Below are 19,018 nucleotides of genomic sequence, written 5' to 3' on the forward strand. Positions count from 1 at the left end.
CATCTACTGATTTTCACAAGGTGCTGTGCTCACTACTCTATATACACTTATGCCCACTTTACTATAACTGTATCTACTCTTTGAAGTCAGGACATTTTGCAAATTATATAAATAAGGGGGCCATGCTGTGGCACAGTGGGTAAAGCCACTGCCTGTAGTGCCAACATCTCATATGGGCGCCGGTTCAAGACCCAACCGCTCCACTTCCAATCCAGGTCTCTGATATGGCCTGGGAAAGCAGCAGAATATGGCCCAAGTGCTTGGGCCCCTGCACCCACGTGGGAGACCCAGAAGAGGCTCCTGACTCCTGGCTTCGGATCGGAGCAGCTCCGGCCATTGCGGCCATTTGGGGAGTGAACCAACAGATGGAAGACCTCTCTCTCTCTCTCTCTCTCTCTCTCTCTCCAACAGATGGAAGACCTCTCTCTCTCTCTCTCTCTCTCTCTCTCTCTCTGTGTATAACTCTGATTTTCAAATAAATAAATAATCTTTAAAGCACCCACACTGTGCCAGGTACTTCACATATATTTTTTTCAATAATCCTCAAAACAATCCCATGAGGTAGATGCTGTCATTACCCCTTTCAGATGAGGGCAATGAAACTTAAAGATGGGAAGCTTAACTAATTTGCTAGAGGACACACAGCTATAAATCAAGGAATCAGGATTCGAACGAAGATCTTTCTGACTTGAAGACATTGTTCTTAACCTTCATGCTATACAGACTCTAACTTTTTTTTTCAATCTCAAGTATTTCATGAGTATGACAGTAGGCCAAACAAAAGATGAACAAAAACAGTGCAGATTGTTTTACCAGTCCTTACCACACATGCGCACTGAACTGGTAAGTGAAGAGCTGGTTGACCAAGCCAGGCCTAATTCCAAAGCACAAGTTCTTAAACACATGCTGTGCTGCAAAAGGTACCCCAGTAAGAGTTTTGCCTGGAACAAAATTCAGGAAATCTGATGTTTCTTACTAATTTGTTTTACTTACATAGCCTCTTTCCACAGATTAATATTATGGCTTTTTTTTTAAAAATAGGTCAACCTATAAAACTTTTAAAGTACAATAACTGGTCTCTTGTCTCTCTATTCAAATATTCCACATTATTAACAGGTAACAGAGCAGAGTCTTTGAAAGTCTCCCTGGAATAGTGGCTCTGGAAGGGGCTGATGTTGGAAAGTGAAAACATGCTCATAAAAACAAAAGAGGCAGCCACGGTTGAGTTTTAAATAAAGCAAATGAGGATAAAACCTCTGCATCTATTCATTGTAAGATAGGTTATTAAAGATAACAACTCAGACTGCTGCCTCAACTATTAAAAACAATAATAATAAAATGAAATTCTCAATGGCACTGAAGAGCTGACCACCTGGTAAGGAAACAGAAGAAAAGCTAGAACTCAGAGAAGCACAGGAGTCCCCCAGAGGACACTTGTGGATGTGCAGAAATGTTAACATTGGTTCTGAGAATCCTGGAAGGAAAGGGAGAGAACTACCATAATCCAAGGCTGTTCCTGGTTGGGCAGCCTGAGGCATTTCCTCCTCACCTTAAGCTGGGACACCACTGGTTAAACAGAGAATCCGAGATAGACAGGATTTCACAAGCACCTATTACTACTGATCCAAATAACTCTCAAGTTACAAATTTCATCTCAAGTGGTCTAAGGCTTATCCTATAAACCTGGAGAACAAAGATGAATCTTCTCTGGGGGAAGATAGCTTCAGCTGGCGTCTCGAGTTATTCCTACTGATCATTTTCCAAGTCAGTAGATAATTAAGCATGTAACAAAGTAAGCCACCATGAATGAAAACCAACAGAAAGAAGCCAAACACCGGGTTATTGGACATAAAATACAGAACAAATATCCTTACTAATCACACACAAAAAATTAAAGTCAGGGTTAAAAAAATATCTCCAGGGAATTTTAAAAACTATTAAAAGTGACACATCATATTCAAAAAGCATTAAGTAAGATTTCTATACACAGCCAAAAAACATTGAAAATTAAAAATTCACAAGGAGGTTTTAAAAATAGAGTGGATCAGAAGATGGATCAGAAATAATTACTGAGCATGTACATGAAGGAAGATAAAACAGTAGAAAATACAAAAGAATAATTCTGGGCAGACAGATGAAAAGATCTTACATTTATTTAATTGAAGACCCAAAAAGGAGAAGAGAAAGATTAGCACAGAGGTAACAGCTGAAGCAATTTTTAGCATTTTTTAGCAATGATGAAAGACATCAATTCACAGATTGTGAAGCCCAAGAAACCCTAAGCAGGATAAAAAAATATGATATTTATATTCATCATAGCAGAACAGTACAACACCAAACACAGGAAGCTGAGGGAAAAACAGATTAATAATAATTTTAAAAAAGCAATTAGCATAATGTTAAAGCTGTTTGCTTAACAAAAATGGGAACCTGAAACCTCACGTGAAGTGATTAATTTTACACACTGTTATCATAGAAAGCTTCACGTAAAAACAATCAAACCAGGATTTTAAAAAAGCCAATTTGGGGGGCCATTGTCATGGTTCACTTGATTAATCCTCCACCTGTGGTGCTGGCATTCCATTTGGGCGCCAGGTTCTAGTCCCGGTTATTCCTCTTCCAGTCCAGCTCTCTGCTGTGGCCTGGGAGGCAGTGGAGGATGGACCAAGTGCTTGGGCCACTGCACCCGCATGGGAGACCAGCAGGAAGCACCTGGCTCCTGGCTTCGGATCAACATAGCTCTGGCCATGGCGGCCATTTGGGGGGTGAACCAACGGAAGGAAGACCCTTCTCTCTCTCTCTCTCTCACTGTCTAACTCTATCTGTTAAAAAAAAAAAAAAAAAAGCCAATTTAGTCTGAGGTGAAGGAAAGCAATCTGTGACACAGTGAATAAAACAACTCCTGATGGTTTAACATGAAATGTTCCATATTTTACTCACTTTCTATTTCTACGTTCCTCTGCTTTCCCATTTTTAAAAATAACAGTAAGTACTATTCCATAAATGCCTAGTATGTGCCAGGCTTTTTGCTCATTTAACCTTCAGAATAGCCCAATACAGATTATTATCCCACTTCACATGTAAACAAACTGGCTTATCTCATGTCACAGAGCTTTCACACAGTGAACTCAGCCTAGATACTTTACAATAACACATCATGCTGCCTTTTCTTTTCTCCCCTTTGGCTGCTTTTACATTGGACATGCCTGTGAAAGAAAAGCATCTTTCTGAATGCCGCTTCTGAAAGGGCAACAAAGAGAAGGCGTTCCTGAAGTCAAAGGCTAAGGGTCTGAAGAGGCTCTCCTGAAGTACTCAATAATACCTGAGTGACAATACAGCAATGGAATTTTTGGTATGAAGGTTCCTTACAAGCCAGTATCAATTTGATATTCATATCCTTTCTCCAATGTCAGTTGTCATCCAGTAAATGCTGAACCTTCCTGTAATGGAGTGAGAACTTACTTTGTAACTAACTAGACAGGTCATTCTGTATAATGCAAAGACTCCTCTATGAAGAACCAGCAGCTAGATTTCTTTTTTTTTTTTCTAACTTTTATTTAATTAATATAAATTTCCAAAGTACAGCTTATGGATTACAATGGCTTCCCCCCCCATAACTTCCCTCCCACCCGCAACCCTCCCCTTTCCCGCTCCCTCTCCCCTTCCATTCACATCAAGATTCATTTTCAATTCTCTTTATATACAGAAGATCAATTTAGTATATATTAAGTAAAGATTTCAACAGTTTGCACCCACGTAGAAACACAAAGTGAAAAATACTGTTTGAGTACTAGTAATAACATTAAATCATAATGTACAGCACATTAAGGACAGAGATCCTACATGAGGAGTAAGTGCACAGTGACTCCTGTTGTTGACTTAACAAATTGACACTCTTGTTTATGGCATCAGTAATCACCCTAGGCTCTTGTCATGAGTTGCCAAAGCTATGGTAGGTAGCCTTTTGAATTCACATTTAGACAAGGTCATAGTCAAAGTGGAAGTTCTCTCCTCCCTTCAGAGAAAGGTACCTCCTTCTTTGATGACCTGTTCTTTCCACTGGGATCTCACTCGTGGAGATCTTTCATTTAGGTCATTTTTTTTTTTTTTTGCCAGAGTGTCTTGGCTTTCCATGCCTGAAATACTCTCATGGGCTTTTCAGCCGGATCCGAATGCCTTAAGGGCCAGCAGCTAGATTTCTAATCTTACATTGCTCTGGAAACTAGTATAGTGGTCAACTACTGATTCTGGAGGCCAAAGAATATGGGATCAATCCAAGTCCTAGCACTGACTAGTTATGAGATTGTAGATAATTTACCTATCTTTTCAAAGCTTCACTTCCCTTTTCTCTAAAACAAGAATAATGTAAGCCCCAAGCCCACAGTGCTGTTAAGAGGCATTCAGTAACCATTTTATGAATTATTAGCTACTTTTGGTACTATTAGTAGTTTTATCAACCAAGGGCAAATTGCTTAGCTCAGCTCCCATATTTATAAAATGAGAGCAGCAAACGTGTTCTTAAATCTTCCAGGTCCATTCTATCAGATAACACACTTAAATTGTATGTTTCTAGCTTTTCCCATCCATTCTCACTGAACCATAAATTTTTAATCCGGAGAACATGGATGGGCTTCATGGCAGTACCTGAATCCTTTAAAATTGAATGGAATTACATATAAGCATTTACTTAGGGAGAGGAAACACAGCTTTCATCAGATTCTTAGAGAATTCATGTGGCTATGTAGATTAAAACTATGGCAGGGGCCAGCACTGTGGTGTAGCAGGTAAAGCCGCCACCTGTGGTGCCAAATTCCCTTACAAGTGCCGGTTCGAGTCCCAGCTGCTCCACTTTCGATCCAGCTCTCTGCTATGGCCTGAGAAAGCAGTGGAAGTCCCTGCACCCATGTAGGAGACCCAGAAGAAGCTCGTGGCTTCAGATCGTCTCAGCTCCAGCCATTGTGGCCATTTGGGGAGTGAAACCAGCAGACAGAAGGCTTTCTCTCTCCCTGCCTCTGCCTCTGTCTCTCTGTAACTCTTTCAAGTAAATAAACAGATCTTTAAAAAAAAAAAAAAAAAAATCATTGCCTTTGGGACTAACTCTATTCCGCCTTCCAAATGAAAGAACTTAATCTCTAAAAACATGAGTCTTTCCCAGGTTAGCTATCCAAGTTCCTTCAACCATTTTTTGTTATTGCCTGGGTTTTTTTCTGAACGATCATATATAGTTGAGACCTTTCTTGAAATACAGTCCCAAAGATAAGCATAGAATTCTCGGCATGATGTGCTCAATGACAGTACAGAAGAACATCTTTACTGCAGATATGCACTCTTATATAATACTGCTTGAGACAGCACTAGGTTTGAACAATTAGGCTACCCCACATAGGTCTTACTGATCTATGTTTATTTTACTTCTCACAACTCTATTTGTGCAACTTGTCCTTTTGAACATAAATGCAGTTTATATTTACCCTTGAAAATTTAACTTTTAAGAGATCTAGTCTAACTCTCCAATTTGTCAAAAATTAATCCTGGGGCCAGTGCTGTGGCACAATGGGTTAACGCCCTGGCCTGAAGCACCAGCATCCCATATGGGCAGTGGTTCAATATCCGGCTGTTCCACTTCCAATCCAGCTCTCTGCTATGGCCTGGGAAGGTGGTGGAGGATGGCCCAAGTCCTTGGGCCCCTGCATATGGGAGACCCAGAAGAAGCTCCTGACTCCTGACTTCGGATCGGCGCAGCTCCGGCCACTGCAGCCAATTGGGGAGTGAACCATCGGATGGAAGACCTTTCTCTCTCTCTCTCTCTCTCTCTGTAACTCTGACTTTCAAATAAATAAATAAATCTTTAAAAAAATTAATCCTGGATATAAAAAGGAGATAATAATCTTAAATAAGATACATTAATGTAAGTAAAATGCACATGAATATACACTAGGAGCTAGCAAGAAAACTATCATTAACTATCTTAATATATATTTTGTAAATCTGACTAACAACTTAGGTTGATCTCATATACAATAATATTAAGTATAGTTTAACATATCCCCTTAGGTTAAAACCAATTTTTCGACCACACAACATACACAAAACTAATTCAAAGAATCCTAAATATAATTTCCCTAAATAGTTCACACAAATTCTCTACACTGATAGCAGAGATGGACAGATGCAGAAAAGTTACTGTAAGCATTTCATTAGGAGAAATTTCCTTTTCTTTCTCTGTTGTTGTTGGTATACTAAACAACTGCCATGCTTTTCTGATTGCTCTGTCAAAGGGAAATTATGATCAAATCTGTCTAAAACTCAGGAATTATGAAAGTAACCTTTAAGGCATAACCTCTTCAGAAGCTCTGATGCATGGCAAAGATCTTTCAAAGAATAATTTACCCTGTGATCCTAATAGCCCTTTTAGTTCCCCACTGATTTTAACACAAACAAATGAAGGTTACAAATGGAAATTTCCTAGGTCTTCTTAGGTTGGAATTATAAATAGGTGCTAGACAATTACTCACCATCTATAATTGACATATTTCTAGATGTTGACACCGCAGCCTTTGAATTCCTGCCTCGAGAAGTCTCCAGACCAGTACCTGTTGTTCCAACAAAGAGCAATTACAATCTCATCAGTATGGAAGGTTTTTTTTTTAAAAAGATTTATTTATTTATTTGAAAGTCAGAATAACACAGAGAGAGAAGGAGAGGCAGAGAGAAAGAGAGAGAGGTCTTCCATCCACTGGTTTACTCCCCAGCTGGCCGCAACGGCTGGAGCTGCGCCAACCTGAAGCCAGGAGCCAGGGGCCTCCTCCGGGCCTCCAATATGGGTTCAGGGCCCAAGCACTTGGGCCATCCTCCACTGCTCCTCCAGGCCATAGTAGAGAGCTGGATCTTATATAATATATCAAGAAGTCATTGGATGACCATTTTCTATTGTTTAAGATATTGAATAACAAAAAATGTTCATGTTTAATAAAATGATGGCAAGTAAAGTTAATGAAGGGGCCAGCGCTGTGGCGTAATGAGTAAAGTCGCCGCCTGCAGTGCCAGCATCCCATATGGGTGCTGGTTCTAGTCCTGGCTGCTCCATTTCCGATCCAGCTCTCTGCTATGGCTTGGGAAAGCAGTGGAAGATGGCCCAAGTTCTTGGGCTCCTGCATCCCCGTGGGAGACCGGAAGAAGCTCCTGGCTTCCGGCTTCAAATTGGTGCAACGCCGGCAGTTACAGCCATTTGGGGAGTGAACCAGCAGATGGAAGATCTCTCTCTCCCTCCCTCTCTCTGCCTCTGCCTTTCAAATAAATAAATAAATCTTTAAAAAAAAAAAAAAAAGTTAATGAAAGCTTTTAGAGATCAAGTTTTGGTAATTTTCTTTTTAAACAAACTTTAAGCGGACCTTTTTATCAAAACGCTGTACCTTATGACAGTGACAACAGTATTTTTATGATCTGGAGTTTTCTTCCTGCTGTAAATGGCCATTATTAGTCAGCGATTTTTCTTTAACAACTCCAATCTGCCTCATTATTACTTTCTACATGTGAGAATGAATATGACATATGACCATGAAATGCTGCGTGAAACACAATGAAGCTTAAAAAAAAAGTATGTTAAGAGTAATTTAACCCTATTTATATGTGGCCATTAAAAATACATGACCATCTTTATGCATTATAAAAATACATCTTTAAAGTGTTGTTTCAGAAATACAAACGCTTAACTCTGACAAGATACAATTCTATATTTCCCACTCAACTGCCAAGTCTGAAGTGTACACGGTTATATTCAGTGCTAACCTCTTCCTCTCTGAGACCCTCCTCTCGATGCTGAATTCTGCCCTCTTCCTCCTCTTCGACCTCTTCCTCGGCCTCTTCCTTTGTTGGCTGCTGCTGAGATGCTGTCATCGGAGTCATTAGCCATCTCTTCTGCTAACTCTATACTCGTGAGGTCATCAGCACTAAAAGCAGAAGCCAAGTCCTCTGACTGAGACCTAAGAGCTCTGGCCCTGTTTATAGCCTAAGAGGGATAACAAGGAGAAAGTACACATTAGCAGATAATGCAGCATCCTAACAATTATTAATCTAGTCATTCATGTGAACATTTGTTATTTTCTAACTATCTGCCTTATTTTGTCACTATAAAATTATAAGGGAGGGGTTAGAATTTGGAGCAGCAGTTAAAACACTACTCGGGATTCCCTATTTCATACAGAATGCCTGAGTTAGAGTCCAGACTCCACTCCAGTATTCTATTTTCTGTCTGTATTAATTGTTTACTCTAGGTACCTCATATAAGTGAAGCTATACATTCTTCCTATTGTACCTGGCTTTTTTGATCTTACTTTTTTTAAAGGATTTTATTTATTTGAAAGAAAGAGTTACAGAAAGAGAGGTCATCCATCCACTAGTTCACTCCCCAAATAGTCGCAACAGCCAGAGCTGAGCAAATCCGAAGCCAGGCTCCAGGAACTTCTTCTGAGTTTCTCACATGGGTGCAGGGGTCCAAGGACTTGAGCCATCTTCTACTGCTTTCCTAGGCCATTAGCAGGGAGCTGGATCGGAGGTAGAGCAGCTGGGACTCAACTGGTGCCCATAGGGGATGCTGGCACTGCAAGCCAGAGCTTTAACGCTACGCCATAGCCCTGGCCCCAACCTTAATATTTTCAACAATCATCGATCTTGTAGTATGAATCAGAATTTCACTCCTTTTAAAGGCGGAGTAATATTCCATTGCATTTTTATATATTACATTGATCAATTTATCTATTGATGGACTTTTGTGTTATTTCTACCTTTTGACTTTTGTGAATCATGCTGCTAAGAACACTGGTATACTAATCTTGGGCCTCTAGAGCTGTCAGCTATTTGAGTCCCTGGCTTTTGATTCTTTTGGTCATATACTTAAAAGTGGAAATGCTACATCATATGGTAATTCTACATGTCAGTTTTTGATGATCCACCATACTGTTTTCCACAGCAGCTGTACCATTTTTCATTCTTACCAGCAATATACAAGGGTTCTAATTTCTCTATATTCTTGCCAGTGTGAGTATATAACCTGTAAAGCCTAATATTTACTGTTTGGCCCTTTATTTAAATGTGAACTTATAATTAAAGACTTGAGAGTTTTTCTGTATGAACACAAGACTGTAAATCATAATTTTTATCTTTAACACTTTGCTTGTCTGTTCAATATGCACAGTAGTGAGATTCATATTCTGAGCTAAACAATTTTGCAAAGCTGTGAATTACAGCTTGGGGAAGTTATCAAATTCTATTACCTAAGTTCCAAATAGTATGCTGAGAATGAAGAAATTTGTAACATCCTATGGCATGCTGAAATCTGGTTTGAATGTATCCCCGAAATTTCATATGCTGGAAACTTAATCTCCAGGTCACATGTTAACATCCTGTGAGTGATGGGACCTTTGGGAAGTGAAAGGGTCACAAAGGCTCCACCTCATGAATAGATTAGATCATTCATGGATCAGTATAGCAATTAATTATCAAGGGAATTACTGTATTATGAAAGTGAGGTCTCCAGGGTTGGCACTGTGGCTCAGTGGGTTAAGCTGCTGCCTGCAATGCCAGCATCCCATAAAAGCATAGTTGGAGTCCCAGCTGCTCCACTTCTGATCCAGATCCCTGATAATGCATCTGAGAAAGCAGCACAATTGCCTAAGTAGCTGGGCCCCTGCCACCCATGTCGGGGACCAGGATGGAGTTCCAGGCTCCCAGCTTTGGTCTGGCCCAGCCCTGGTCATTGTAGCTATTTGGAGAGTGAACCAGCAATAAAATATCTCTCCTTCTATAGCCCTGCTTTTCAACTAAATAAGTATTTTTTTCTAAAAACGTCTGCTGAATTAAAGTAATCAAGACAAAGCCCTCGTACAAATAATTTATAAAATAACCTTGTAAATACCAGATAGTGATCATAAAACACTATGGACAATTAGAAAATAAGAAAATATATTTCAGTTATGCGTCAGTTACTGGCCCAAAACTTAAACAAATGGTTGTTAACTTGTCCCTCTTAACATAAAAAGAGACTGAGAAGACAGTGATGATGGTGCTCCAGCTCACTGTAACACTTTGAAGGGACAATGAAAACTGTCTATTTAAAATGGTAACAATACTAACCAAAACACTGTTGCTGTTTTTGTACAGCATAATATAAACTCCACAGGGTAAGACTGCAGTTTACATCCACAAGATGCACTGACAGCAATTAGATAACATATTAACAAGTGCTCTTGTACATGCCCCCCCAACACATAATTAAATTCATTTTAGACCAGAGCAAAAGAAAAAAAGAGTAATGTCAGCAAAGAGAATATTTGCAGGCTGAACTGAAATAAATCAAAGGCAGTTACCTTCAGCTAACACTTGCTCACTTCTATCTACCATACCTGGGGACTGATTACTCTAAACAAACCTGCCGGTATTGAGTTTAACAAACTGATGCATAAACATAGGAATTAACAGCAGAAAAATCACCTCTCGAACTTCATCATCTTCTTCGTCCGTATTTTTTTGTCTGCTTTCTCTGAAACGACGCACCTAGATCATAACAGAATAAATCCAAACATGTTGTTTATTCCTGCTACATAAATACAAAATGGACTACACTAATTAAGAAATCTTTCCATTATAACCTAAAACTCAGAAATTTAAGTCCAGCATTGGGGCATAGCTAATTAAAACCTGAGCTGCAACATCAGCATCCCTTATCAGAGTGCTAGTTTGAATCCCATCTGCTCTGCTTCTGATCCAGCTCCCTGCTAATTTGCTAGGGGAAAGCAGAGGCAGATGGCCCAAATACCTGGGCTCTGCCAAATACATGGAAGACCTGGATAGAGTTCCAGCCTCCTGGCTTTGGCCTAGCCTGGCCCTAGCTGGTGTGACCATTTTGGGAGTGAATCCACAAATGGAAGAATGGAAGAGCTCTATTTCTTCCTCTCTCTCTCGGTTGTTTTGCCTTTCAAATATATAAATAAATCTTGATGAATTTGGTGGATTTTGCTCTAGGGTAGGGATAAATCGTTAAAAAAAAAAAAAAAAAAAGAAGTGCAGGAAGTACATTATCAGGGGCCAGTTAGAGAAAAAAACCACAGTGGAAATTCTATGGAGGGAACAGGAATGCCATGGAATGGTGTGGAAGGTGCAGATATGTAGCACAAACATGGACACAACACACGACCTCAGCAGCCAAGAGCCAGAAAACAGTGCCAGCTTAGGAGAGTGAGGTCAGATCAGACTGCAGCAACCTATTCTACTAGGGATACAGCCTAAAAATAAATGCGGAAACTCAAGAAACAAAAACAAGGAGGACAACATGATCCCCTACAAAGGAAAACAACAACACTTCCATATTAGAATGTGAAGATGAAGAGACTGATGAAATGCTATAAATGGAATTCAAAAGATTAAGCATAGGATTACTCAGAAGCAATAAGAAGCAAATTCACAAATTAAAGAAATCCATACATGACATGAATGAAAGATTCTCCCTTGAAATTGAGATTCTGAATGGAAATCAAAATGAAATATTAGAAATGAAGAATTCAGTATGTCATAGAAAAGGGAAGTCCAAGAACCCAGGGCACACACAACTCCTAATAAACATGACCAGGAAAGATCTTCACCACAACACATAATAGTCAAACTCTCCACAGTAAAACATAAAGAAAAGATTCTAAAATTTATATGAGAGAAACAGTTACTTTCAGAGGCTCTCCATCTCCAATTAGACTCACAGTGGACTTCTCATCAGAAACCGTATAGGCTAGAAAGGAGAGATATTGTCTAAGTCTTAAGAGAAAAAAAAAAAAAAAAAAAACTGTCAACTTAGAACACTGTACCAGGCAAAGATCTGATTTATGAATGAAAGTGAAATAAGGACCTTCCATAACAAACAGAAATCGAAACAATTTGTTACTACTTGACCAGCCTTACAAAAAATGCTTAAGGATGTGCTACATACAGGAGCATAGAACAACAGTTATTATTATCAAAGAATGTGAAGGCAGAAAGTCTCCCAATAAAAGTACTAAGGAAATACAAAGCAAACAATAGGAATATTCACGGAAAAATGGTTGGGCCAAATCGTTACTTATCAATAGTAATCTAGAATGTAAATGGCCAAAAGCTGAATGGATTGAAATTCTGTCATTTGCAACAATATGGATGCAGCTGGAAACCATTATACTTAGTCAGATAAGACAGTCCCAAAAAGACAGATATGTTTTCCCTGACCTGTGGTAACTAACAGAGTACCTAAGATGTAATGTACTGGAGTGAAACAGACACTTTGAGATTCAATGGCTGTTTACAGCCCTTGTCAGCTGAGGGATGGTGTTTTTTCCTTCACACTATATGCTGAACCCTTTACTTAGTATAGGGTTAACCTCAAGGATCATTAAATAAACTGAAAACAGATCTTTGAAAAATTAAGAGTAGGAATAGGAGAAGCAGGAGGAGGTAGAAGGGTTCCAGCATAGGCAGGAGGGAAGGTAGGGTGGGAAGTATCACTATGTTCCTAAATCTGTATATATGAAATACATGAAACTTGTGTAACTTAAATACAATTTTTTTAAAAAGACCCATTCGCTGCCTGCAAGAAACACATCTCACCAACAAAGATCCACAAGGACTGAAAATGAAAGGAGAGAAACAGACAGCAAAAAGGAGGTGTATCCACCCTAATATCAGACAAAATAGACTTTAACACAGAAACTGCTAAAAGAGACAAAGGGCACTATGTAAGGATTAAGGGATTAACTCAACAGGAAGATGTAACTATAATAAATGTATATGCACTCATGCGGGGTGCCTGGCTAAAACAAATGTTAATGGATCTAAAGGGAGACATAGATTCTAACACAATAGTAATGGGGGACTTCAACACCCCACTCTCATCAATGGGCAGATCAACTAGACAAAATATCAACAAAGAAACAACAGAGCTAATCAACACTATGGACCAAATGGACCTAACTGGTATCTGGTACAGAATCTTTCATCCCACAGTTGCAGAATACACATTCTTTTCATCAGTGCATGGAACTTTGTCCAGCATATACCAGGATAGATCATATACAAGTCTCAGCAAATTCAAAAAACCAAAATCACATCATGTACTTTTTCTGACAACAATGGAATGAAGCTGAAAATTAACAACTCAAGAATCTCTATAACATATGCAACAACAACAAAAAAAGCCAGAGGCATCACAATACCAGATTTCAAGACATACTACAGGGCAGTTATAAATCAAAAGAGCATGGTACTGGTAAAGACCAATGGAACTCCAGATATTAATCCATGTATCTACAACCAACTAATCTTTGAAAAAGAGCTAAAAAAACAACCCCTGGAGCAAGGACAGTCTCTTCAACCAATGGTGCTAGGAAAACTGTATCTCCACATGTGGAAATATTAAATAAGACTCCTACCTTACACCTCTCAAAAAAATCCACTCAACATGGATCAAGGACCTAAATCTATAACACGATACCATCAAATTACTAGAGAACATTGGGGAAACTTTGCAAGATATTGGCATAGGCAAAGACTTCTTGGAAAATACCCATCCAGAAGCACAGGCAATCAAAGCCAAAATTGACAAACAGGATTACATCAAGCTGAGAAGCTTTTGCACTGCAAAAGAAATACTCAGCAAAGTGGAAGAGGCAACTGACAGAATGGTAGAAAATTTTTACAAACTATGCAACTGATAAAGGATTAATATCCAGAATCTATAAAGAGCTCAAGAAATTCAACAACAAAACAACATTTAAGAAATGGGAAAAGGAATTGAACAGCTATTTTTCAAAAGAGGAAATTCAAATGGCCAACAGACACTTGAAAAAATGCTCAGGATCACTAGCCATCAGGGAAATGCAAATCAAAACCAAAATGAGGTTTCACCTCACTCCAGTTAGAATGGTTCTCATATAGAAATCAACAATAAATACTGGCAAGGATGTGGGGAAAAAGGTATCTTAATCCATTGTTGGTACGAATGTAAACTGGCACAGCCATTGAGGAAGACATTATGGAGATACCTCAGAAATCTTAATATAGACCCACCATATGACCCAACCTTCTCACTCCTGGGAATTTACTCAAACAAAATGAAATCAGCAGATGAGAGAGTTATCTGTACCCCCATGTTCATTACAGATCAATTCACAATAGTTAAGATATGAAATCTACCCAGATGTCCATTAGCTGATGACTGGATAAAGAAATGATGGTATATTTACACTACAGAATACTAGTCAGCAGTTAAAAAAAAAAATGAAGTCCTGTCTTTTGCAACAAAACGGATGTACTGGAAACCATTATACTTGGTGAAATAAGCCACTCCCAAAAAGACAGATACCATGTTTTCCTTGATCTGTGGTAACTAATAGAGTACCTAAAATGTAATGTATTGGGGTGAAACTGACATTTTGATATTCAATGATCATTTATAGCCTTTGTCTCTACTACTACTTAATCGTGTATTTTTTTCCTTCATACTATTTATTGAACACTTTATTTAATGCAGGGTTAATTTTATGAGTATAAAGTAAACTGAAAATAGATCTTTATAAAAATTAAGAGTTGGAATAGAAGAGGGAGGAGGAAGAAAGTTGAAGCATTTGCAGGAGGGAAGGTAGGATGGGAAGTATCACTACGTTCCTAAATCTGTATGTTTGAAATACATGAAGTTTGTGTACCTTATATAAAAATTTAAAATAAATAAATAAATAAAACAAATAAAAAAGTAGATCTTATAAAAAAAAAACTTGGAAATTTAAGTATTTTGTCTCACCAAAAGACTAATCACATTTTCCAAGTTGTTTATATTAGATTCCAAAATATACTCTTAAAAAAAAAAAAAAATACTGGCCCTAGGCAAAATTATTTCACGTGCTGCCAAAATGTTCTGTTTCACTGAAAAACTGTCAAACTAGAGGAAAAAAAATTCCTTATATCCGATGGGTATTATACTTCGTTAAAATAATTTTTAGGCCGGCGCCGTAGCTTAACAGGCTAATCCTCCGCCTTGCGGCGCCGGCACACCGGGTTCTAGTCCCGGTTGGGGCGCTGGATTCTATCCCGGTTGTCCCTCTTCCAGGCCAGCTCTCTGCTATGGCCCGGGAAGGCAGTGGAGGATGGCCCAAGTGCTTGGGCCCTGCACCCGCATGGGAGACCAGGAGAAGCACCTGGCTCCTGGCTTCGGATCAGCACGGTGCACCGGCCGCAGCGGCCATTGGAGGGTGAACCAACGGCAAAAAGGAAGACCTTTCTCTCTGTCTCTCTCTCTCACTATCCACTCTGCCTGTCAAAAAAAAAAAAAAGAAAAATCTATTACACTGCTCAAATGACTCTTCTGCACCTGGTAGTAAGACATCCAGGAGGCTCTCTGGATGGTATCTTACGTAGGTGGGCCCTTAAAGTTCCATTTTTGTCAACAGTCAACTACGGAATGTTTACTGACCATGGTCCTTGTACCAAGACAGACACAACAGATTCCTTTTTAAATGAATTCTGCTCACAAGGCTCTTATAATATAGCCACACAGTTGGAGAAAGTCCTACCTATATAATAATCTATTCAGTACGTATTTATTGAGGACCTACTATATACCAGGCACCACTGCAGGTAATAATACACGGCAATAAACAAAATCATCAAAAGTGCCACTGTCAAGTAGTTGGCAAGCTATTGTGTGCATGGGGTGGGGGTGTTGCAACACAATAAGAGCTTACACTGTATTTTGAATTGTGTCTATAACCAAAGTCAATTTATAGCTGGACTGGGAACATTTATCTCTGAGGAGCCTCTGGCATCCCCAGGGTTAGTTCATCTGCAGATGATGTTCAACATGCATTCCCTTGATTACACAAGCAGGGAAACTTGGTTTACAATCCAGGGAGAACTATGTAAAATAATGACACAGGGAGCTTATGTCTAGTGTTTCTCACATCCTGAATGCCTTTCTATATTCTTTTCTCACAGTACTATATCCTTTACCTTTAAATAAAACCTTCAGTAAGAATGTTCAGAGAGGAGTATTGTGAATCCCTTCAAATATCTGAGCCTGTGAAATCCTGTGGATCAATGCACCAAAAAAAATTAAAGCACAATGAAGGGTAAGGAGTGCTAAGGAATGGTTACAACTTAACAGGCTGATTACAAGGACTCAGTGAGAAGCTAATATATGAGCTAAGATTTTAAGAGGTAGGCAATGAGTCCCGCAAATTGGGGGAAAATCAATCAAAGAAAAGAATATGTATAAAAGCACAAAGGCAAAATCATGCATGGTGTTTAAGAAACAAGGAAGTGCTGAGGCAGGAGCAGATATGAAGGTAAAGAAATAATAGAAAGCTGGACAGAAAAACGCCTTGTGAGCAACTATAAGGACTTTTTAAGGGTAAGAATGACTAGACCTAGAGTATGTTAGGATCACCAGATGACTGAATTGGCGGACATGGTGGGGAATTAGAGTGGAAGAAAGGCAGAGTAGAAGTTTCAAGGCTACTGGAATAATCCAGGTAAGAAATGTGAGATGTGTTAGACCAATGGTAGCAAGGAAGGTGGTAAGAAGTAGCCAGGGGGCTAGCGCTGTGGCGTAGTGGGCCAAGCCTCTGCCTGCAGTGCTGGCATCACATAAGGGCACCAGTTCTAGCCCGGCTGCTCCTCTTCCGATCCAGCTCTCTGCTATGGCCTGGGAAAGCAGCGGAAGATGGCCCAAGTGCTTGAGCCCCTGCACCTACATGGGAGACCTGGAAGAAGCTCTTGGCGCCTGGTTTCAGATCGGCTCTGGCTGTTGGGACCATCTGAGGTGTGAACCAGTGGATCAAAGATCTGACTCTCCCTCTATCTGTAACTCTACCTCTCAAAATAAATAAATAAAATCTTAAAAAAAAAAAAAAAGTAGTCAGATACAGTCAGGTCAAAAGCATTTCTAGATAGGATATAGGTGACAGAAAAAGGATTAAGCATGACTGTAAAGTTCTGAATGGCACTTCCACAAGAACTCTACAGGGAGAGAAGAGAGTGAGGATCAATAATTCAGAATGAGACACAGTAAAAAGTTGAGATGGCTTTAAACATACAAGCACAAGCATCTAGCAGGCTGCTGGCTGTGAAAGTCTTAAGCTGAGAAGAGCCCTGGGCTAGGCTTCTGAAAGTCACCACCAAACCCAGAAAGTTGGATAAGATCACAAAGGAGATAGGTATACGAAGGGGTCATCCAAGGACTGAGTCCTGGGGACTCCAATGTAACAGGCTGGAAACATGAGAACAATCAACATAGAGATTGAGAATACACAGCCATAAAGGCAGAAAGAAAACCAGAAGAGTGGACAGTCCTGGTAGCCAATGAAAAAAAGTATTGACAGTCATGAGAATTAAGACAGAAAACTGACAGTGGATTTAGTAAGAGAGGTCACTAGTGACCCTGATCACCGGAATGATGGAGCAGAAAGCCTGAATAGCTGGAATTAAGTGAAAGTGGAGGGAGAAGAATTAGGGTAACAAATAGAACTCTTTGAAGCAATTCTGCTATACAAGAGAAACAAAGGAACAGGGTAGTAGTTTAAGGGAAATGGAATTGAGAGTGTGCCTGCTTTCAAGGTGAAAGAAATATCAGCATGTGTGTCGTGATTCAGCAGAGAGGGAATACAGAAATAATCATCTCTTAAAAACGACAAAATACATAACAGTGCTCTAGGTGGTATGTAGCACCTAGCAAAAGTGCTAAGTCATTCATAGGAAAGAAACAAGAGAGAGTGAAACACTGAGCAGACTCAGAGTTACTATCTAGGGACTTTACACATATTGACTATTTCAATCCTCACAATAACAAAGGGGGTTTTATAATCATCGCCCTTTATACCCAGATGAGGAAACTGAGATACAGAGCGGTTAGATAACTTACTGATATGTAAACAGCAAATAAAGGTTTTGATTTTGAATCTGGCAGTGCCATCCAGGGCTCACGCTACACACCTACACTCACACTCACACTTTGTAACTCAGGAGTCATTATTCTGGGTGGCAATGCTCATGCCTTATTTCAGGTGCTTACACAAGAAACTACCCGTACTAAAAAATGAACAAATCCAACATAACAACTGTCAGAGAATGGCTAGTTTTAGAGTATGAATTACCTGCCGAACGTTCAAAGTACCTAGTTTTGAATACTACTAGCTATATACTGATATCATAAGGCTTAAAGAGAACCATAATAACTAAGACCATTTAAATGGAAGCCAAAGGGAATAAGTTTTTAAAACAATGCTTTGCTCTTTTGCTTAGGTGGGACACAGAAAATATAGAAAGTGATCCCCTATACCCTATAACTCAACCTCCTAGACAAAACTGCTGATAACATGTCTGGAATATTTTCTTTCAACCTTTACTTAGATGTACAGAAATTCTCATAAGAAAAGTAAAATTAACTGGGATCATAGTGTGTATAGTTCTGCATCCTTAGAATGCTTTTCCCATTTAATATTATATTGAAAATATTGTTCCATGTTCTTAAAAAAATGTAATTTTAAATGGCTGCAGAGTCTGTTGAAATCCTTGCTTAGTATATACTAAGTTGATCTTCAGTATATGAAGGTAACTGAAAATGAAACTCGATAAAGGGTGGGATGGGAGAGGGAGAGGGGAGGGCCACGGGAGGGAGGTTGGGGGGGGGGAAGCCACAACAATACAAAAGTTGCACTTTGTAAATTCACATTTATGAAATAATAAAAAAAAAAAATGGCTGCAGAGCATTCTGCATTGTGAATGTGCCAAAATTTATTATACCAAAACACTTCTACTTATTCCCCAATGTGGATAAAAATGCCATACAAAAAGCTCTTACTATTTTCTTTTTTTTTTAATTTTTGACAGGCAGAGAGGACAGTGAGTGAGAGACAGAGAGAAAGGTCTTCCTTTTGCCGTTGGTTCACCCTCCAATGGCCGCCGCGGTAGGCGCGCTGCGGCCAGCGCACCGCGCTGATCCGATGGCAGGAGC

The 19,018-nt window shown here is 39.4% G+C and overlaps 1 protein-coding gene across 5 annotated transcripts in view; it reads right to left on the reverse strand.

The window, feature by feature from the left end:
* MRE11 (MRE11 homolog, double strand break repair nuclease) overlaps nucleotides 1-19,018 on the reverse strand; it is a 79,933-nt gene that overhangs the window by 23,600 nt on the left and 37,315 nt on the right. For all 5 annotated transcript variants that reach the window (XM_062196889.1, XM_062196890.1, XM_062196886.1 and 2 more), the window contains exons 14-16: nucleotides 10,489-10,551; nucleotides 7,789-8,008; nucleotides 6,516-6,593 (exon numbers count right to left, since the gene is read on the reverse strand). In XM_062196889.1, coding sequence (XP_062052873.1) covers nucleotides 6,516-6,593; nucleotides 7,789-8,008; nucleotides 10,489-10,551 — 361 coding nt within the window. The remainder of the gene's footprint in view (nucleotides 1-6,515; nucleotides 6,594-7,788; nucleotides 8,009-10,488; nucleotides 10,552-19,018) is intronic.

Source organism: Lepus europaeus, chromosome 7, assembly GCF_033115175.1.
Source record: "Lepus europaeus isolate LE1 chromosome 7, mLepTim1.pri, whole genome shotgun sequence".
NCBI classification, from domain to species: domain Eukaryota; kingdom Metazoa; phylum Chordata; class Mammalia; order Lagomorpha; family Leporidae; genus Lepus; species Lepus europaeus.